Raw genomic sequence first — 22,647 nt, forward strand, 5'->3', positions numbered from 1 at the left:
ATAACACTATTTTTAAAACATGTTGGACATATTTATTTATTCAAAAACTCATATTTTACAACAAATGAGTGAAAACAATGAAAACTATGTAGATATGAATTACATTCGAGCAAACCATATTAAATACAAAACTGAACAAAACAAATAAAAAATTACAGCAAATTACAAAGAAAAAAATTTACAGCAGATTTATAACAATACTCCGTTGGTAAAAAAATATTAAAAAATCACAATTAAAATATTTACTTCTATCATTATTAAAATTATATTCTATTTTAATAATAGTATCTATATACAGGAAAAAATTGAAAAGATACAAAATTGGAGAAAATTAATAATGTTTGTGAAAATAAAAGAACACATTAATCATAAATAAATGCAGTTAATATTTTGTTATGGTGTAAAAATCAAAATTATAATATTTAAATTTTGATATTATTGATACTATATTCAATTTAATTATAGCATCTCATATGTTGGAAAGAATACAAAATCAGGGAAAATAATGTTTGTGAAAAAATAAACATATTTAATCATAAATCAGTTCAGTTAATATTTATTTTAACTATTCTGAATGTACAAATTGAAATTAGAAACAACTAATTTTCAAATAAAAACATATTAAAATTGTTCTATAATTTACTTTTAACTTATATAGCCACATTATATATATGTATAGATTCAACTATAAATAATACAATAGTTTAAACTACACTAAATATTCTGTAAACTAAATTAAAATTCTGTGAAAAATAGTTTAGAGACAATCCCTACATAAACATAAAATAAAATAAATTATTACACATTATCCGCGCGGAAAAAGACCTAGTAATTTATAAGACCGTAGTTAAGAAACATAGGGGAGTATATACGTAGGAAAAAAAACTGAGGCTAAATAGTTTCTTTTATTGCAAGATTTTCTCAATTCCAGGTTTCAAGTCCCAGAAAGAACGCAATTTATTAGGTAACTATACAGATTATGGAAGACATGATTACAGGCAACAATGCGATTATGGAAGGAAGGATTACAAGAGATCTTCAACATGGTGCAAGTAAATCTGGTCAGACGTGGATTTTCATAGGACAGCTCAGATGATGCAGTTAAGCGTAGATCTTCATAAGACAGGTAGTATTGTCGGTTGTCGAATCGTCTATGTAATGTTCTTAATAATTGTAATATCATAATAAATCAGCGTTAAAAAAAAATAGTTTCTTTTTGTTGAAAATAAGTTCACTAGGTATCGATTTTGGTGTCCACAGACCAAATATATGAAATTATTGACCTACCAATAAAGAAATAATTGGATCGATCTTCAACCGTATCATATCATATAAATTTTAATATTACGATCAAATACGTAGGCATGAATTATAATAATCATACAGTGTATGATTTCGTGTGTATTTAAATCGAGTGGCATGGTAACACACAACTCCCCCTTCTAGCTAGCAACAATCTAAATTACATTAGCAAAAAGTTTTCCTTTTCTTTCTTCGTAAGACGAATATTTAGAAAACAATAGTATGTTGCTTGGGAATCGACGACGGCCACGCATGCAGAGAACACCAAGCATAACGAAAATCACCATCGAGGTTGATGATACTCACACCGCCGGTCAAGATTCTGACGTGGCTATGGCAGTGGTAGACGGCGGAGATAACTACGACCACCGGTTGTTGGCAATGTTTTCTCCGAGAAATCACAGAAGAAACGAGAGAAAAGATGGTCGGAAATCATCTTTGCCGTCGTCGTCTTTTCTTGGAAGCTGTGGATTTTGCAAACGCCGTTTAGCTCCCGGTCGTGATATTTACATGTACAAGTACGTTTATATATTACTTACTCTTTCTTAATTATTTTCTTCATCTTACAATTATATATGTATTTTTATACCTCTTAAGTCTTAACCATATACATATGTATACATAACTGCAGAGGAGATGCAGCGTTTTGTAGCGTGGAATGCAGAGAACAACAAATGGAGCACGACGAAGGCAAAGCCAGGAACAGCGTCGTACTATCACCATCAAATTAGTTCTTACCCTTAAAGTCTTAAGTTTGTGTGTAACTTGAGATTGCCGCCCTTAATTATTAATTAGCACCGTTATGTAAAATGTTCATTCTAAAAAATTGGAATGAAAACATGTTTCGTGTCCTTCATATTATTTGGTTTGGTGTTATGCATTTTTTACTTTATGTATTTTGAAAGAGCTAGTGAAAGTTGAAGTAAGCGCACCACGAACCTCGTTTTAGTGTATGATCAAATAAATTTCAAAACCATATGCAGGCAACTCGTGGTAATAAAGATAATAATGCAAATTTTAAAAATGAAACGTCACGTCTTTTGCCGTATTTCATGGTTAGTACGTTACACAAATCGTAACAGTTTGAATAATTCTTATTGGACATTATAGCTTTCTTATAAAATATAGTTTTGTCATGAAATCATTGGTAGAAATTTAGGTAAAAAGGTTAAAACAATGTAATGGAAATGGAGGTCACAGTCTCGTGACGATGAAAGCGTCTGATAATTAGTAATGAGGTATAGCGTAAAGTAATGCGAATGCACGTCACACCCAATCAAAGCTTGCGAGATGATCATATACTTTTTATATATAGCCCTGGATGGAGTATACTGTTGTGGTTTTAGAAAAACAGTTTCGCAATCTTTTAAACGATGTTTACTTTTAAACAGATAAATGTTTTTATACGACATTTAAATAGGATGGAAGAGTAGTTAATAGCTCGTTCCTCAATAATTGAAGACTAAAGGATGTTAAATAATACTAATGATTTCATGGAAATGGATCGTTGTCATAGCTTATAGATAGGATTAGGTTTATAATTGGTCTATAGTTTAAATATATAATTTTGTATTTTTCTTCACTCGTCTTCTGAACTCCAAACCTCGAGGCCTAATTGTTGGAGTTTCGGGAGTCATCACAATTTGTCGTCATTTCAAATTCCTGATTAATCAACTATCAGCAATTATATGATTAAATGGAATAAGTGATTCATTTGGTATTAGGGTATCTTCTATTAAATTAGTCCTCCAACATATAATAAATTTAAATTATTTGAGTAAAAGAATTCATTAAAGGTCATTGATAATGCCATGATGCAATGGAAAATATTTAAACATGGTTTAATAGTATTGATGAATTGGTCTGCACTTGCACATGAGTATATTTACAATAAAATTATTATGAAAATGCCAATACGTTTTAAATCCTCCAACCAGATTGGATTTCCTTGACTACAATAAAATAACAATATAGAACTTAAACTGACAAATTTCATCGGATCGAAAGCATCCATATAATAACTTCTTTTGTGAACCAATGAACCTCTTCCTCGGATTTCAACTGAACCCTGTTGCTGAGTTCCGGAGAGAACAAGACCCAAGATTGCTTGAGCAGCTAAGAGCATCATTATCCCATAACCTCATTTAGGGGTTCTTTTTTTTTTATACTTTTAATTAGTAAAAATGAGTTAAGAGACAAGAATAAGAAACCCAAACATTTATGTGATCCATTGCAAGTATCTTAATTAAAGGTTCTTAAACAATATATAACTTTTTTAGTTCAACCTTTGAGTGATTTCAAGTTCACGAAGCAGCTGGGATCCTCGGCCGTGGACGTGACGGAAAAGATGATCTCTTATGTAAGAGAGAATGCACCAGAGCTTCTTCTAGATGATGTGTTTGTGTGGAGTCAAGTGTTTTGCGGCAGTGGAGGAGGTGCAGAGAGGATGTGTGAGGAAATGGGAGTGCTGTTTCTTGGAAAAGATAGTGTCCCTCAGATTCATCATCACCTTCATCATCACCTTCATTCAAAACCTCCAACTTGTGCAGATCTATAAAAACAGAACGTAAACTTTGTGTAAAAACATTGTTGAAATTAATGAAAAAAAGTTCCATACTTGAACATCCATAGAAGCCAGGAACAGACCCAAGACTTACCCTTTTCACAACAATGCAGAAGATTGTAATTTCAAGAGGAACAAGAAGAGATGGGAAGGAACTAACCTCCAAGATCTTAGCTGCATTTTTCAGTCCACGAGCGACTGTGTCCATTCCACTGATATGAGCAATGAACAAATAAACAGACAAAGTCCTCACATGTAATGTGCATCACAATTGTGTTCACACAAAAAACGGACAAGCTGTTTCCAAGTTTTGTCATTTTTGGGTTCAATTAAACTTGCTTGATTGATGCTTGAATACGTAACATTTGATGGGGTACTTCTACAACGATCTATTCATATGGCGTTAAAATCACTTAGCAGTTAGCAATACCGTGTGAGGTGAATAAGAATACAAGTTGTTTTTATTGAATTTTTGGCAGTATAGCCAATGTCCAATGAACATAAACACAAATGTTCAATATATACAATGAAATTCAATTTTCAAATTATGAAAAAAATAACAACCATTAAGGGTTGCAAATAATCATCTAAGCAAAGAATGAGAATGTTTAATCAAGCTTTGACGAGATTGGGTGCCTTGAGCTTTGCTTAAGATTTCTTCACATTCTGTGTCATCTGTATAGATTTAAAACAAGAACATTTTAAAGTGAACAATAGCAAAATCTTAGTAATTATATGAATGTCTGATGAGTCTGTAAAAGTCGACGAAAAAAAAAAAAAAAAAAAAAAAATATGAATGTCTGATAACTTGAAAAGGAAGAAATTCTGTTACCTTCCCGAGACTACCCTTCGTGTATGGCATTGCTTTTTGGACCATTTGGTGATGACTTCGACTTCTTGTCATGATCTTTGAAGAACTTTGCCACTTTCCTTCTAATTGATTCGGAAGTGTAGATTCCTATATAGATATGTAAATACATATATAAATAAAGTTATTTGATACGTATAGGTAATGAAAAAAAGAATAAACAGAATTTAAGGCAAAAGATAAGAGAAGAATTCTGAGGATACGACGTCATACCAAGAAAAGCACTGTTGAGCAGTGCTTGAGGACCTCTAAATTCATTCGAACATCGTCAAGACTCCTGCAATTATCAACATATATATCAATATATGTAATCAGATTATCTTACAAACTACGTAACATTAAGACACATACACGAATATGATTAAGGTACCTGTGTTTTTGCACTCCAAGACCAAAATAGGCAGCCAAACTTGCCATCTAGAACAGAACACCAAACAAGCTTGATAATGGATCGGTTTGTTGTTTTAAATAGATTGATGTGTCATAAATTTTAAAATCTTACATTGATAGTTGATAAATTTTCAAAATATATTGTAATAAACAGAAGGATTTGTATTTGTTTAAATACATTTTTGAGATGTAAATTCACTTTTATCTAAATAAAAAATACATAGTATACTATGATTCTTATAAAAAAGCCTTATATTTCTAATTAATCTTCTTAAAAATTGACATAGGATATGCTTGGTACCTTCATGTTGACAGCTCTTTTGCCAAACTTGTCACTTAATAAACCCAAAGAATCAATGATCCCTGAGGGCTCCGGCGCAGCTTTACCAATCTCAGCAAAAGCTTCTTTAATCCTAACGCAATCGAATCTTCTAATGTTATGACCTGCCCAAATTCGACCGTTCAACAAACCATAGATCTTCTCAGCCACATCTTCGAAACTTGGTGCGTCTGTGACCTTAGCTCTCGTGATCCCATCTGACCTAGACGATCTTAATGAGGCCATGGACAGGTCTTTGGGTTGTATAAGCGTTGTGAAGCTCTCTAGCTCCTCGAGTTTTCGTGGACAAACGATAATGGCACCAAACTCTAGAATGTGAAAATGTTGTCCCGTTTTGTTTGGTACGTTAGTTTCTAAATCGAAGAATACAATTTCGTTGGGAAATGTTTGGATCTCCATATCAATTTCTGTTTTTTTTTCTTATCGATTTTGAGATCAGAAGTGTGTTTATATTTATTGTGGATTTGGGGTTTATTACTTGTGACATAAGTTAACTGTAGGTTCGTGTTGGAGGTTACTTAACGGGTTATTTAGCTTCATGGAGAAAATTTTGCTGTCCGGGGTACGTAAGAATCTTTGCTTTTTCTTTATCCAAAGTTCCAAACCAATAAATAGGGTTGTTAATGAAAACAATAGGGAAACCTAATAGGATCAGAGAGCTTTTAGTTCACTTTTTTTTAACACACAAGCTTTTTAGTTCACCAGAATATGAAACAACTTTGTTTAGTTTTGAGGAAGGAGAATGTACGTAGTCATCTTTTTAAATGAAATGTAATCTGAACTATTGAAACATCCAAACGATATGGTAATGGGCTTTACTAGATTTTTGGATAACACAAAGACATCTCGGGTCTAACATGGGATCACTCTTCTCTCTTTGTAGCATGGATTTTTTTTTTTAATAGCATGGATATTTGTGTACCGTATTTTTCCTTCAGACGTAATCCGAGCGACTCTTTTCTTTGTTGGCGTGGCCTTTTTTATCGTACAATGAAATGAGGTACTTATTTATTTTACCAAGTAGTTGAATGGTGATAGTTGACAATTGATACTAATCCCATGGTACATCATTGATTTCACTTATTATTAAAACAGTAACCAGAAATTAAGCAAGTAATCAGTCAATGCTTGTGGGGATCTAAATCCATGTTAGATATTTTCAAAAAGAAAATCAGTCAGTGCTTGTGCTTGGTCAAAACTATTTTCTTGTATTGGACCGAAAACCCATTCAATTTTTCTTTTATTTTACTGTTAATAATTATTCATTGTATTGAAATTATGTAAACTTAGCAAATTTCACAAATCATGTGACGTTATTGCTTTAGTGATTCTATCCACACCAAGGATGCACTTTGTACTAATAGTCTTTAACTTTAAACTCACACAGTCAGAGGTTTTTAATATTAAACAAAAGGGGGGAAATATGTTTTAGTGGGATGAATATCACATTCTTAACAATTAATCGTGATTGGAGATTAATTGGATCGTAGTTGACATTGATGGAGGATTGATATATCATAAAATTGTTACAACTTAGTTAGATGTTTCAGTTTATTGAAACTCGGTATTAGGATTCCGTAATATGACTATTATGTGATTGCTAAAGAAAAAGTGGAAAGTCGTGTAAAAGCATCAAACATACTCGACTTTTATGACATACGAAATTGATGAGGTACATATAATATTATATTCTATTTATTTTGTATAGAAAAGTCGATGTATTATTAGAAATTATCACCAAATCATAGAATAGTATTACGCGTTTTCCCTCGAATGTTTCTCTAAAAAGGCAACTGGTTTATCTTTAATCACATGGCATGCAAGGGGACCAACCTGCCTAACTAGGAATTAATAATTCATTTTATCTTGGGGTCAAATTGGTTTTCATTTATTACATAACCTAAAATTTACGCTGGTTCTAAAATATGTAAAAAGAAAAATCAAAATGAATGTTTTAAAGTCAATATTGAAAATATTTGTCAAAAAAACAAAGAAAAATCAGTGGAGACTTTCAAAATATGATCCAATTTTTGTAGAATTTTCTTACACAAACAACGCGGACAAGTGTCTTCGATTTCACATGACTTATCATTATGTAATCTGTATATATGCATGCATTTTATTATACCGCAACAAGAATCTCGATCTTTGTTATATATTTTTAAAATCAAGTGTTCGCTGGAAAATGCTCCACTGAAAACAACTGTTTCTTATCTTCTTTAATACAGATTCTCGGAGACACAACCAAGTAAATCATGAGATCCAGTGGATTTTCTGACACAAGTCATGTCTTCACTCTTATGGTCATCTGTTTCATCACCCTGTTCTCTTCTTCCGTCCTTATTGAGGGAAAGATCCGGCGATTCAAGTGGGAAGTGAAGTATGAGCTTAAGTCACCAGACTGTTTTGAGAAGCTAGTCATCACAATAAATGGCCAGTTTCCAGGTCCCACCATCAAAGCTCAACAAGGTGACACCATCATCGTCGAGCTCAAGAATAGCTTCATGACTGAAAATGTCGCTGTCCATTGGCATGGCATCAGACAGGTACGTACACAAATCCTAGTCAAATTTTTATACGGTTTTAGTATGTTTTTTTTTCATTTTTTCAACAAACATATCACAACACTCGATGAATGCTTGTGATAAATAATTTGGGTTTCAGATTGGGACACCATGGTTTGATGGAGTAGAAGGTGTTACTCAATGTCCAATTCTTCCTGGAGAGATATTCACATACCAGTTCGTCGTTGATAGAGTACAAAGTTCATAAACTCTCAAAAATAGTTTCCAATCTTTCTTTATGCAATTATATTTATTATTCTGTTATTTATATTTATTTTAATTTCCTCTGTAACCTGGGACATACATGTACCATTCACACTATGGGATGCAGAGAGAGAATCTGGATTAATAGGAATGATTCGAGTTTCTCCTCCAAGTACAGAACCTGAACCGTAATACGATGATGACCGGAGCCTTTTGTTAACCGATTGGTACCACAAAAGCATGTCCGAGAAAGCGACCGGTTTAGCATCCATACCCTTTAAATGGGTTGGTGAGCCACAGGTGAATGGATTTCCATATAAGTCAGATTCTTAATTTTTTATTGACCTAATTGTTTTTTTTGGATGTTATAATATCAGTCGCTTATGATACAAGGAAGAGGAAGATTCAACTGCACAAACAACTTAATGACTCCTCAGCGCTCGGAAGCTGAAGTCTGTAACGCTTCAAACGCTGATTGTTCGCGTTTCGTCCTCACGGTTATCCCCGGAAAGACGTACCGGCTTCGAATTGGTAGCTTGACGGCTCTCTCTGCTCTCAGTTTCCAAATTGAGGTAAGCTAGCTTGAGATGCAAGTAACCATCTTCTTTCCCACTCTGTTTCTGCCTTCCTTTCTCTAATGAGTGAAATAAAACGATAGGGACATAACTTAACTGTCGTTGAAGCCGATGGACACTACGTTGAACCATTCACTGTGAGGAATCTCTTCATATACTCAGGAGAAACTTATTCCGTGCTTCTCAAGGCAGATCAAAACCCTAGCCGAAACTATTGGATCACCACGAACATCGTTAGCCGTCCAGAGAAAACTCCCCCAGCAACCGCTGTACTCAACTACCACCCTAAACACCCACGTCAGCGTCCTCCGACGCCGGTATCCACCAGCTTTCGGCCGGAATGGAACGACACGCGCCGCCGTCTCACTCAGAGTCTAGCAATCAAGGCGCGTAAAGGATTCGCACACGCGCCGCCGGAGAATTCCGACAAAGTGATTGTGCTGTTGAATACACAGAACAAAGTTAACGGATACATGCGGTGGTCGGTCAACAACGTTTCCTACCAACACCCTACAACGCCATATTTAATTAATCGCGTTAAAGCATAATCTCACACACACATTTGACTGGCGTTTCACGCCGCCAGAGAGTTACGACTCTAAAAACTACGACATACTTGCGGTTCCCTCAAACGCTAACGCAACTTAAAGTTCAACTCCACCGTGGACGTTATTTTACAGAACGCTAATACGCTAATGATTTTTGGGTGCTCGGGTATGGTGAAGGGAAGTTTTATGAGTCGGAGGATCCGAAAAGGTATAATCTGTTGGACCCGATTATGAAAAACACGGTTGCGGTACAACCGTATGGATGGACTGCGCTGCGTTTTAGAGTGGCTAATCCTGGCGTGTGGGCGTTTCATTGCCACATCAAGTCGCATTTTTTCATGGGAATGAGGATTGTGTTCGAGTCTGGGATCCATAGGGCTGCTAATTTGCCTTCTTCTATCATGGGTTGTGGTCAGACTAGACGCTGATAATATGTTTTATTAAATCTTTTGGTAATTTTTGTAAGACCAAATAGATGGAATTTACGGAAATGCTTTCTTGATCTTCTTTACAAACGTGAACAATGTCTAGAGCTTCCTGTAACAGCAAAGAGTGTTTAAATCAAGCCAAACAGAGATATAAAAGTCTGAAATGAGTAGAAAAGAGGAATAAGAAAGTAATTTAGTGAAAAAAAACTCGAGAATTCATTCACAGGTATCCAGACCGGCAGCTTTTCTTATCCAGGAGGTTCAACGCCAACTTAGAGCCAGATGGATATTCTCTCTAGAGAACAAAGGAATCTCTCCTCTACAGTCACCTTCCTCTCTACTTGGCGTCTTCATTTCGATAGGCAGATTTAGCTCTTTTGTTTAATTTGTTGCGTTTTCTGTCTTTGAATTTTGTTCTGGTTGTATTTTTCTTTTGAATAAAACGGAAATTTAAAGTGAAAAAAAAAAATTTAGTGAAAAAAAAGAAAACAAAACAACTTAGGGAAAGAGAGAAAGTAGACCAATTTTATAGTTGAGTCTGTTTGTAAATTGTCCTTTGGGCTTGGTTTTAATAAAACTAAAAGTTGACAAAAAAAAAGCCTCAAGGGATTAGGTGAAAGTAAAAGTTATAGATTATTATTCTCCATTAGGGACCCGAAAACCAAAGCTCAACGAGCATCATGGGTCTCTGTTTCTCTTCTCCCAAGGCCACCAGAGGTGGAATCAGTCGCCAGAAATCTTAATAAATCCTGATACACCTAAATCTCTTTAATTCACCCCACTTTTACACACTAATCAAACTGTCAATAAAATTAGTTAAAAAAAGATTAAAACTTAAAAAAAAAAGCTTAAGAAAAAAAAAGATGCCAATTTAATGCCTTAGTCTGACCGCTGTTTCTCCAACACATAAGCTTGTTCTCAATCTCTAAAACACTAAACCCAAAATACTAGACGCTAAATTTTTGGGTAAATCCTAAACTCTTATATAAAAAATTATTCTAAAAGTTTAGAGTTTATCCAAAGGTTTATGATTTACCTAATGATTTAAGGTTTAGTGTTTAGGAACACCATGTCCAAGCAAATTCTAGTTATGTTTTGTCTTCTCCATCTTTTTTCTCTCCTCGTTGTTTGATAATATTTCTAAAAAGTACAAAATCTATTTTGATTCAGATCACGGATGAACATGGTTTGATTTGGTTTGGAGAAGGAGAAATCGAAATATGATTTGGAAATATATAATCAGAGACTCAATTTGACAAACCTTTGTACTCCTGTAAGCGTAAGCGATAATAGAAGAAGAGTCCATGGACTGCGTAACAAGTTAGATGAAACAACTAGAACCTCTGTTTGAACAAGCCTCTGTGTTACTCGAACCTCAGTTTGAAACCCCATAATCTCTATTTTTAGGGATTAAGAGCAAGCCTCTGCTTTAGAAGAAGCAGCAGACAGAGTACAGCTTTAAGTTAACTTTTTTTTTTCTTAAGCTATTTTCCTTTTTTCTAAAGTTTTAATTTTTTTATTTGGATATAAAATAATGTTAATATGATTTACAATCAAACTGGGGTATTTCAAAGTTTGATATGATTTATATGATTTTTTTCTCTAGTTCACTCCACTTCTAAATACCAATCCCCATAGTCTTAAATTTATAAATTGTAAATGGAAATACTCTTCCAAAAGCTTCATATAAGAGCATTTGCTAAAGAGCATTTGGGGAGCATTAGCATTTATTAAATATTTTTTCTAAACGTTTTTCTAACCAATGTTGATTGGATAATGTGGAACATAATGTTAATGCTAATGCTCTACCAATCAAGGCCTTAGACTACCCAAAATTAAGAGTTGCAGAGAAAAAAATAATTGTATTTTTATTGATTTATTAAGCTTTTCTACTTGTCAATTGTTTATTTTTTTTTTAATTTTTCACTTTGTCAGAATTTTGTTGGTAAGACTTGAGCTTTAGTATAGAGAATAATCCACACCTCATACTTTTCGAGTATGTCATTTAAAAGAAACAGCCGTAGGAAAAAAAAGAAAAGAAATGAAGAAGACATGAGTGAACCGGAATTGCAATTTGCAATCAATTGAACCAGTATCGCTCTAAATCGAATTCTCTGGGTCTGATTGACACAAACAATAGTTTTGGGGGTTTTTGTTTCTGTCTATCTATAGCCTTTCCATCTGATAATTGAAAATCGCAAATCATCTTCTTCTCTCAAGTTTCAACTACACCAGTTTCTCACAATGGACGATCATCCCCATGAAGAATCTTCTGACCTTCAAGAGATTCGCAGGTTTCTCTATCTCTCTCTCTCTCTCATTCATTGTTCATTACTTGATTTTTTTGGGGCGGCTTGTTCATCTTATTTGTCCGCCATTGATTCTCAGCCCGGTGAAAGAGCTTCCTTCCGATTCGGAGACTTCGGCTCAAGATCCATCGCTGGATGTAATATTTTTCTTTTCCTTGGAGTTTTCTTTTTCATTCTGTGTTTCTCATCGAGAAACTACTTTTCTAGTTTTATGTTCTGATCATGAAATTAGGGGTTATATGAGTCAGACGCCTGACTCTCATTGTTACGATTGTTTACAGGAAGTGGAAGAGGAGATACTCGTTCTTCCGCATTCTGATGTGGTCGAGGGACCTCTTCCCATGGAAGGTAAAGTCTTGGAGATTCCCACTCTGAAATTCACGTGGACTATCCCCCGTTTCGGCAATCTCGTTCTCAGAAAGATTTACTCTGATGTGTTTGAAGCTGGAGGTTATAAATGGTAAATACCTTATTCAATATTCTTGTTTGCTTACTTTGCAATTGGTTTTGGGTTTACTGATGTTTGCTTTGCCCAGGAGAATACTGATTTTTCCAATAGGGCGGAATGTCAAAGGCTGTTTGTCCATGTACTTGGAGGTTGCTGACGCTCAGGATTTGCCTTCCGGGTGGTCCATATATTCACACTTCAGCCTGGCTGTAGTGAATACACCCAACCGCAAATATTCCATCAGAAGAGGTATTTATTTGTTTATTTTTTTTCTTTTGAATGAGCTCGTAATTTCTTTCTTTTTGTACGGTTGCAGAGACCCAGCATGAATTCAATGTAAAAGCAAAATGTAGGGGGTTTGAGTCATTCATGAATCTCAACGAGCTCCATGATCACACTTGTGGATATTTAGTGGATGATACCATTGTGGTTGAAGTGGAACTTTGGTAGGTTCTTGGTTATGACTCAAAAAAAGAGACGTTTGATTCTTCTCGTGGGCGTGGGCAGATGTGACAGAGTCACAAGCAAACCGGTTCAATCTATCATTTATCAATTTCACTTTTGTCATTTCGGTTTAAACAAACTTAGGCTTTGTCCTATATGCTTTTGCTTTTTTCGCTTTACAGCTAATGAGTCTTATGACCGTTACCGAGAGCCTTTTATGTATTGTGTGACTGCATTTTGCAGAAGAAAATTACAAATTCAAAGTTATCTTATCCTCTTATTTCTCTTACACTCTCAAGCATTTCCACCATTATCATTGAATCTTGCTCCTGCGAGATGATCCTTCTTCCTTGTGATCACTTTCTAGGCCTAGATTTCCCCTATCTTAAGCTCTTGGTGAGTTCTAGACTGGGTTATTTATCGTTACTGACGCAAGCTGTTCCATTGGTATCAGAGCTCTCTCGATTCTCAGAGCTGAAACGATGGTAGAAACGCGCCTGCAAGAACGTTCCTTGACCGAACAGGTCGATGAGATCCGGTCTCTTCATGACCTCCTAGAGTCGGAAGTGAAGAACCAATCGGACTCCATCAACCCTCTGTTCGATCGTCTCGAAGCAGTGATGTTCAACTCCCTCCCTCCCTTGCAAGCCGTCGGAAAAACCCCCATGGACCCTAGCTCCTCAAACCCTCCCACACCCTCAAACCCCTCCCATAATCGACCCCCAGACCCACCTGACCTAACCGGTTACCTCGACAGATACGACGGCGGTCGCCCTTCACCCCGACACCCCTTAGCATCTCTTCTTTCGAAGCTTGGGTTCCCATCTTTCGATGGCTCTCAACTCCGAGATTGGATCGCTAAATGCGAGCAGTTCTTTGACATCGACGGCACACCGCCGGAACTCCGAGTCCGATTAGCTGCTCTGTATTTCACCGGGAAGGCAACACAGTGGCACAACAACTATATGAGCTCCCGTTACGGCTTGTATCCACTGTGGACGGAGTACGTGGTGGCCATTTCCGGTAGGTTCTGCAAGCTCTACGATGACCCTCTGGCGGAACTGGTAGCGTTAAAGCAAGGCTCTGACTCGGTAGCTGAGTACTTGGAAAAGTTCGAGTCTGCTAGACAGCGTATAACCCTCCCTGAAGCTCACGCTATCAGCGTCTTTCTAGCAAACCTGAACACTCACCTGTCTCTTCACGCTCGACAGTTTGAGTTTACAACGGTTGCTGGAGCTGCTCGAATCGCCATGCTCCAAGAATCTTCCCTCCTCCACACCCCTGTGAAACCACCCACCAAAGCTCCCTTTAATCCATACCAAAAATCCTCTCAACCCTACCACCAAAAACCCCCAAACACAACCCCCCTTCTCCCTTCCCCAACCACTCAAAAACCCACCCCTAAAGCCATAACCTTTCCCAACAACACCGATAAACCTCCACGCAAATATTCTTACCAGAAGATGCAGGAACGTCGAGCAAAAGGGCTGTGTATGTTCTGTGATGAGGTATACACACCAAGTCACAGTCAGAAGCACAAGCGCTCTCAAATCTTCGTTATGGAGAGCGAAGATGACGACGGCTTCTCTTTCTCTGAAACAGAGGATGAACCTGACACTCCAACGCCTGTTGATACTGATGAGAAGGTGGAGAACACCCCTGTCATCTCCGTCAACGCCCTCAACGGCTCCTCAACTTTCAATTGCATGAGAGTTATCGGCTACTGTGGCAAGCGAAAGCTGTATATTCTCATCGACAACAGAAGCACCCATAAATTCCTTGATCTCAACGTCGCAAATGAGTTGGGTTGCCTGTTTGAACAAACCAAGCCGATGGCAGTGACTGCTGCTAGTGGTAGCTCGATGATATCACGCTGCAAGTGCAGCGACTTCAAGTGGCGAGTCCAGGGCTACGAATACTCCTTTGAGATTCGAACTCTCCCACTAGAGTGTTGTGACCTTGTATTGGGAGTACAATGGCTCTCAACTCTTGGTCCCATCCTTTGGGATTTCTTGAACCCTCGCATGGAGTTCACGCTTAACGGTGTGAAGAACGTTCTTCGAGGTATCACCAAGACTGGTTGCAAGGTGATCAAGTGTAGCAGCTTCAATAAACTGATGCTCCAAGAGCCTCAAATCGCTATGATACGAGTGGTTGAGTTGCCAGAGGAAGAGCCTTCAACTCTGCAACCTGAAGCTCTTCTCTCTCACATCTCCACTAGCGGTACCGACATGGCGACTGATCCTGCTCTGCAGACTCTTTTGGAAGACTTCAGTGTGTTGCTTGAGGAGCCCTCCTCACTCCCACCATTCAGAGAAGGATTCGACCACCGCATCCCTTTGGAGAAAGGAGCTAATCCAGTAAACCTGCGCCCCTATCGCTACTCATCCTTGCAGAAAGATGAAATCGACAAGACAATGCGTTCAATGCTAGACGACGGGATCATTCAAGCTAGTACAAGCCCCTACGCTTCTCCAGTCGTTTTAGTAAAGAAAAAGGATGGCACTTGGCGTCTCTGTGTTGATTTCAGGGGTCTCAACAAGCAAACCATCAAGGATAAGTACCCAATTCCTTTGCTTGAGGACTTACTTGATGAGTTGGGTCATGCCAAATACTTCTCAAAGCTGGACTTGCGCTCTGGGTTTCACCAACTGCGTATGTCACCTGATGATGTCTACAAGACTGCGTTTAAGACTCACGCGGGTCATTACGAGTATCTGGTTATGCCATTTGGCCTAACCAACGCCCCGTGCACTTTCCAGAGCCTCATGAATCACATCTTCGAAGGAGTGCTCCGCAAGTTCCTTCTTGTGTTTTTCGATGACATCCTTGTCTATAGCTCTACTTGGGAGGATCATCTGAGGCACCTCAGGGAAGTTTTTCAGCTCCTCCAGCAAGCTCAATTGTACCTCAAACCCTCAAAGTGTACTTTTGGAGCCACAGTGATCGAGTACTTAGGCCATTTCATCTCTGCAAACGGCGTGAGTACTGATCCTGCTAAGCTACGCTCTATCGTTGAGTGGCCTACTCCTAAAACGCAGAAGCTACTCCGAAGCTTCCTCGGTCTTGCTAACTACTACAGGCGATTTGTCATGGGTTACAGTATCATTGCCAAGCCTCTGACATCTCTGCTGAGGATCGATAGCTTCTCCTGGGGTCTTGCAGCCTCCTCTGCTTTTGAAGCGCTTAAGAAGGCTCTCTCCACAACACCCGTCTTAGCGCTACCAGATTTTAACAAACCCTTCGTCGTTGAGACTGACGCCTCCAACACCGGAATTGGCGCTGTGCTAATGCAGGACAACCATTCGATCTGTTACATCAGCAGATCACTTGGCCCTCGTCATCAAGCACTGTCAGTTTACGAGGAGCTGCTCTCTGTCGTACACACTGTTCAAACCTGGAGCGCTTACTTGGCACACAAGCCATTCATCATAAGAACTGACCAGAGGAGTCTTCAGTTTCTTATGGAGCCGAAGATGACAACGCCTTTCCAACATCTTTGGGTGTCGAAGTTTATGGGTTACACATTTGAGATACAGTACAAAAAGGGCAAAGAAAACATAGTAGCCGATGCTTTATCGCGGGTTCCTTGCTCTCAGCTGCTCCATATCATGCTGTCTCAATCCCGCGCAGGCTTCTACGACTCTGTCAAACGTCTTTGGGAGACGGATCCTACTCTCACGCGGATCATTTCAGAGTTGAAAGCCAACAAAGCGTCCCACCCTGCATTCACTTACACAAACAACGAACTCAGACGAAAGGGCAAGTTGGTTGTTGGTAATGATGAAGGGGTGAAGCTTCACATATTGAACTGGCTGCACGATTCTGCAGTAGGAGGTCACTCTGGTAAGGACTCCACTCTCCAGCGGATTCGCTCTCTGTTCTTCTGGCCTCGTATGTATGTGGAAGTGCAGAATTATGTGAGGAACTGCTCTGTCTGTCAGCGCAATAAGAGTGATCTAGCTGCTAACCCGGGTTTGCTCAGTCCGTTGCCTGTTCCTAATGGCGTTTGGGAATCGATTAGCATGGATTTTATTGAAGGTCTGCCTCCTTCAGCCGGTAAGCACTGCATCATGGTTGTGGTGGACAGATTAAGGAAGAACGCGTACTTTATACCTCTCTCACACCCTTATACTGCTATAGAGGCCGCGCAAGCTTATCTGGATAATGTCTTCAAGCTGCATGGAATGCCTCAAGACATTATCAGTGACCGCGATCCAACCTTTCTGAGTGATGTTTGGCAAGAAATGTTGAGAGTTCAGGGCATGGAACTGAAGCATTCTTCAGCCTACCATCCTCAAACCGACGGTCAGACCGAAGCCACCAACAAAACCCTTGAAACATATTTGAGGTGCATGACATCTGAGGCGCCAAAGACTTGGTGTAAGTGGCTTCCACTAGCAGAATGGTGGTATAACACCACCTATCACTCCTCTATCAAATGCACCCCATATGAAGTGGCCTTCGGTCAACCTCCTCCTACGCATCTACCTTATCTCCCTGGTGAAAGCTCATCGCTGTCGTCGATCGTAGTATGCAGAAGCGTGAGGAGGTTATCAACATGCTCAAGTTCCACCTACTCAGGGCACAGAACAGGATGAAGCAGTATGCTGATGCTCATCGTTCTCACATGGAGTTTCAAACTGGCGCTTATGTCTACCTAAAGCTACAACCATATCGCCAGCACTCCTTGAAGAACATACAGATCCCTCACAAGCTCTCACCGCGTTTCTACGGTCCCTTCCGTGTGCTAGAGAGGATCGGTTCTGTCGCCTACAAGTTGGCTCTCCCTCCTGAAGCAGCTATACATGACACCTTCCATGTTAGCCAGCTTAAGTTGTGTCCTAATCCTCCTGACACCGCTCCTGTCCTCCCTCAATACTACCAGGATTTGGGCACTGCTAAGGAATCTGATTGCATTCTGGAGAAAAAGGTGGTTAAGCATCACAACACTGCTGTCACTAAGGTATTTGTGCAATGGAAAGGGTACTCACCCGATCAAGCAACTTGGGAGTTCTACAAAGACTTCATCACCAAGTATCCTCACTTTGATCCTTGAGGACAAGGATTCTTCTGAAACGGGGAGTAGTGTGACAGAGTCACAAGCAAACCGGTTCAATCTATCATTTATCAATTTCGCTTTTGTCATTTCGGTTTAAACAAACTTAGGGTTTTTCCTATATGCTTTTGCTTTTTTCGCTTTACAGCTAATGAGTCTTATGACCGTTACTGAGAGCCCTTTGTGTATTGTGTGACTGCATTTTGCAGAAGAAAATCAGAAATTCAAAGTTATCTTATCCTCTTATCTCTCTTACGCTCTCAAGCATTTCCACCATTATCATTGAATCTTGCTCCTTCGAGGTGATCCTTCTTCCTTGTGATCACTTTTTAGGCCTAGATTTCCCTTATCTTAAGTTCTTGGTGAGTTCTAGACTGGGTTATTTATTGTTACTGACGCAAGCTGTTCCAGCAGAGTGGTGGTGAAGCATTGGAAAAGCGGACAGGAAACAATAAGAATGCAAAGAAGAAAGAAGGAGGGTTGAAGTCTCTTCAGGTTCTCACTGCTATTCTCTTGTCTCAGATGGGAAAAATGGGCGCCAAGGATCTTCTCGCACTACTCGCCACTGTTGTATGCATTTCCTCTCTATACTTTCCTTATCTTGATTCGTGTTGTTGATTTATGCTTTTGTTTTATGATTCATGTTCTCTGACCGAATAACCTCTTTGAATGATATACTCTGTTCTGTTACCTGATTAGTTTTATTGATAGGGCTACTTTTCTGACAACCACATGTGATTTTCGCAGGGACCACTGTGAAGTATGTCTTGGAGCAAGATAAAGCCGCATTTGTTCGTTTGATTGGTTTGAGTGTTATCCAAAGTAGTGCATCTGCTGTCATCGCTCCTTCATTAAAGTAAATTTCCTTTTTATGCAAGTTTAAAACTTCGTTATGTTCTTTATTTTTATGTATTTTGGAGTTTTTGTTAGACTATCAGTTACATTTAAGGAACCCCTTGCTGATGTGGTTCCAAACATTGTTTTCAGGCATCTAAGGCAGAGGCTAGCTTTAGGGTGGAGGATTCGTTTGACTCAACATCTGCTACGGAATTACTTGAGAAACAATGCGTTTTACAAGGTCAATTCAGATCTATGATGCTCAAAAATACTATGCTAGCATACCCCATTCATGCATTTTGAATTATGACGATGAACTTGAGTTAAACAGTGCAACTTGACCTAAAGGCTAAAAGAAAGCATGATGTGTTATTTGCACTTATGTAAAAAGTATGCTGATCCACACCAGTTTGAAATGGATATTGCTTTGTGTTTGTTCCTTTTCTTGTAAATTGACATCGCAAATTTAGAGACAATAAAGATCTCGTTGGGTTCATATCTATGCAGGTTTTCCACATGTCAGGCAATACTATTGACGCAGACCAGAGACTCACTCGTGACCTGGAAAAGTTAACCACTGACTTGTCTGGACTTCTTACTGGAATGGTTAAGCCATCGGTTGATATTCTGTGGTAAGTACATTTTGTTGGATTGTTTTCCTGATATCTGTTTCATGGTCCTTGGTTTGAGTTTCAAACAAACAAAAAAACAAATTGAAGGTTCACCTGGAGGATGAAGCTATTGACTGGTCAAAGGGGAGTTGCCATACTTTACACATATATGTTACTTGGTCTGGGTTTCCTGAGACGTTTTGCTCCCGATTTTGGTGATCTAGCCGGTGAAGAACAGCAGCTTGAGGGGAAGTTTAGGTAACTCTTTTTACGTTTCTCCAATTTTTCAGATGATTGCGTTATAAAGAGTATCTGGACCAACTTCTTCCTGCTTATGTAGGTTTATGCACGAGAGACTGAACACTCATGCTGAATCCATTGCCTTCTTTGGAGGCGGAGCTCGAGAAAAAGCTGTAAGTGTCTTAAGTTCCTTTGCTATAACTGTTGGGTTCTGGGCTAGCTATTTACCTGTTTTTATTTTTCATGGAACAGATGGTTGACACAAAATTCAGGGCACTACTGGACCACTCTCTCATGCTCTTGAAGAAGAAATGGGTGTATGGCATACTTGATGATTTCGTGACAAAGCAACTTCCCAATAATGTGACTTGGGGATTGAGTTTGTTGTATGCTTTAGAACACAAGGGAGATAGAGCACTTGTCTCCACTCAAGGTGAAGAAGATTTGTCACACTTTCTGACATGAGCCAAATAAGTTTGCAAGTTCTCTCTATATAACACGCTTTCTTGCATGAAATGATGTCTTGATACCAGGTGAATTGGCACATGCATTGCGGTATCTAGCTTCTGTCGTGTCTCAAAGCTTTATGGCGTTTGGTGATATTCTTGAACTACACAAGAAGTTCCTTGAGCTCTCTGGTGGTATTAACAGAATTTTCGAGCTCGATGAGTTTTTGGATGCTTCTCAGTCAGGTACGCTCACGCTATAAAGTCTCATATGCTTGGGAATTATTGGGCTTAGACATATGTTGTAGAGAATGTATTTACTTTTGGGTTGATCATATTCGTTTTTGTCCAACTATATTCAGGTGTTAACTCAGAAAATCGCACAAGGCGCTTGGATTCTCAAGATCGAATATCCTTTTCAGAGGTGGATATCATTACCCCTGCGCAGAAGTTAATGGCTAGCCAGTTGTCATGCGAAATAGTTGCAGGGAAAAGCCTGCTCGTCACAGGTTGGTGAATTATTATTCGTCGTTGATTTTTTTTTTTTTTGCATGAACCTAGAGCTTACGGAAGCAAAATATTTTCAGGACCAAATGGTAGTGGAAAGACTTCAGTATTTAGAGTGTTTAGAGATATATGGCCAACTGTATGTGGAAGACTTGCCAAACCATCATTGGATATCAAAGAACTTGGGTCAGGGAATGGCATATTTTTTGTGCCGCAGCGACCATATACATGCTTAGGGACGCTGAGAGATCAGATTATATACCCTCTATCTAAAGACGAAGCAGAGAAAAGGGCAGCAAAGTTGTACACCAATGGTAAGTAAAAAATTCATTTTCTACCAAAGGTGGCTTTAATTCTGAAATCAATCCTCTCCACACACAAATTGAAGAACTGAAGTAGAATTTATTTGATGATCTTCTCTCTCTCATACTAGTATATTTGTTCGTGAGTAACAGGAGAAAGTTCAACTGAAGCTGGAAGCGTTCTGGACGCTCATCTGAAAACCATCCTAGAGAATGTTCGGTTAGTGTATCTTTTGGAAAGAGATGGAAGTGGTTGGGATGCTACAACCAACTGGGAAGACATATTATCTCTTGGAGAGCAACAGAGGCTTGGCATGGTAAAATTCTCTTATAATAGTTGTATGATTCACGTGAATAATCTTGCCTTGTTTCTGGTTTGTGTATTGTAGGCACGTTTATTTTTTCACAGACCGAAGTTTGGAATCCTAGATGAATGCACCAAGTAAAATGATCAAGTCTTTCTCCTCCTGTAGTTTTGCAATCTTCTTTTCCCTTTTTTGTTTAATGATATACTCTTTTGGATTTGCAGCGCGACGAGTGTTGATGTTGAGGAACAGCTCTACAGGGTTGCGAAAGACATGGGAGTTACTTTCATAACCTCATCACAGGTAAGCTTTTTGTTTTTCGCATTCATTCATTATTATGAAACATCAAATAAGAGTTCTTACCAAAAATCTCAAAAAACCTCAGCGTCCGGCATTGATACCGTTCCACTCATTGGAGCTAAGGCTGATTGATGGAGAAGGAAACTGGGAGCTACGTTCTATCGAACAGACGACAGAGTAAAAACTCACCAAGACACTTAAGAGAAGGTTCTATATACACTAGTCTACTAATAATAGGAATCCCATTTAATTGCAAAGGTTGTGTGTTTTTACAGGGATCACAATTATTGTTAAAAGTTGTGTTTGTTCATTAAGATGTCTTTTTATAAAAGGTTGTATCTCTTCCTCGATAAAAATTGTGTTTGTTCATTATGGTATTTTTTTTTATTAAAGGTTGTGTCTCTTATTTGTTTGTATTTTTTCATTAATGCAATTAACTCAAAAGATTGTGACTATTCGAATAAATATATTAAACTAGCTTTTGATCCGCGCGTCCGCCCGGATTTATGTTTTCGGAATTTTTTTTATCAACATGTAATAATATAGATACATAACTTTTACCATATAGCTTTTATATTTTATATAACATGTTGATATATAAGTTATAACATTCTTATTGTAATTGGATCATTCATTTTTTGTCATGGGGGAATTTGTGAGATGTACATAAAGGAGGAAAAACCCAAGCATATAGCCATTCTACAGTTGCAAACGATGGATGGGACAATTAGCACACAATCTTGACCAAACTCTCCTTTTAGGCGCGTGCGTTTGATTTTGAAGCTCTAAAACTGAATTTGTAATACTATACTATATACATATAGTATAGTCGAAAGATTATGAAATTAAGAATATAGCCATACATGGAAAAATATTATCAAACGCTCGAACTATATACTATTCTATATATAACATAGATATAGAATAGATTATTCCAAACATAAATATAAACCATAAATCCTAAACACAAATCCTAAATCTTAAACCTAAACCTAAATCCTAAACCCAAACCATATACTTTAAACCCAAAACCCAAATCCTAAATCTTAAATCCAAA

The 22,647-nt window shown here is 38.2% G+C and overlaps 3 protein-coding genes and 1 pseudogene across 7 annotated transcripts; 3 read left to right on the top strand and 1 right to left on the bottom strand.

The window, feature by feature from the left end:
- Nucleotides 1–1,456: 1,456 nt before the first annotated feature.
- Nucleotides 1,457–2,225, top strand: LOC108830384 (FCS-Like Zinc finger 7-like). The gene is made up of 2 exons (XM_018603988.2): nt 1,457–1,820; nt 1,934–2,225. Exons 1-2 carry the CDS (start codon nt 1,525–1,527, stop codon nt 2,031–2,033), a joined length of 396 nt encoding a protein of 131 aa, XP_018459490.1. The 5' UTR covers nt 1,457–1,524; the 3' UTR covers nt 2,034–2,225.
- A 2,145-nt stretch (nt 2,226–4,370) lies between these two features.
- Nucleotides 4,371–5,871, bottom strand: LOC108830383 (protein NEN4). The gene is made up of 5 exons (XM_018603987.2): nt 5,425–5,871; nt 5,104–5,150; nt 4,947–5,010; nt 4,698–4,823; nt 4,371–4,540 (listed from the first exon to the last, which is right to left on the bottom strand). The coding sequence occupies exons 1-5, from the start codon at nt 5,860–5,862 to the stop codon at nt 4,514–4,516; spliced, it is 702 nt and encodes a 233-aa protein (XP_018459489.1). The 5' UTR covers nt 5,863–5,871; the 3' UTR covers nt 4,371–4,513.
- A 1,614-nt stretch (nt 5,872–7,485) lies between these two features.
- Nucleotides 7,486–9,856, top strand: LOC108830381 (L-ascorbate oxidase-like; annotated as a pseudogene).
- Nucleotides 9,857–11,847: 1,991 nt separating this feature from the next.
- LOC108830382 (ABC transporter D family member 1) lies at nt 11,848–21,959 on the top strand. 5 transcript variants are annotated; one of them, XM_018603985.2, is made up of 15 exons: nt 17,616–18,344; nt 18,457–18,612; nt 18,790–18,898; nt 19,030–19,120; nt 19,387–19,511; nt 19,599–19,748; nt 19,831–19,903; nt 19,983–20,163; nt 20,264–20,422; nt 20,539–20,685; nt 20,764–20,997; nt 21,139–21,302; nt 21,375–21,427; nt 21,515–21,593; nt 21,676–21,959. In XM_018603985.2, exons 5-15 carry the CDS (start codon nt 19,396–19,398, stop codon nt 21,769–21,771), a joined length of 1,452 nt encoding a protein of 483 aa, XP_018459487.1. In that variant the 5' UTR covers nt 17,616–18,344; nt 18,457–18,612; nt 18,790–18,898; nt 19,030–19,120; nt 19,387–19,395; the 3' UTR covers nt 21,772–21,959. The 5 variants fall into 5 exon arrangements, with proteins under 5 accessions (XP_056864982.1, XP_056864981.1, XP_056864980.1 ...); XM_057009002.1 differs by lacking the exons at nt 19,387–19,511; nt 19,599–19,748; nt 19,831–19,903; ... (6 more) ...; nt 21,515–21,593; nt 21,676–21,959 and adding exons at nt 11,848–12,076; nt 12,171–12,228; nt 12,373–12,551; nt 12,628–12,788 and having other exon boundaries at nt 12,856–18,096; nt 18,252–18,344; nt 18,454–18,612; nt 19,030–19,122; XM_057009001.1 differs by lacking the exons at nt 19,387–19,511; nt 19,599–19,748; nt 19,831–19,903; ... (6 more) ...; nt 21,515–21,593; nt 21,676–21,959 and adding exons at nt 11,848–12,076; nt 12,171–12,228; nt 12,373–12,551; nt 12,628–12,788 and having other exon boundaries at nt 12,856–18,096; nt 18,252–18,344; nt 19,030–19,122.
- Nucleotides 21,960–22,647: the final 688 nt, after the last annotated feature.

Source organism: Raphanus sativus, chromosome 4, assembly GCF_000801105.2.
Source record: "Raphanus sativus cultivar WK10039 chromosome 4, ASM80110v3, whole genome shotgun sequence".
NCBI lineage: Eukaryota > Viridiplantae > Streptophyta > Magnoliopsida > Brassicales > Brassicaceae > Raphanus > Raphanus sativus.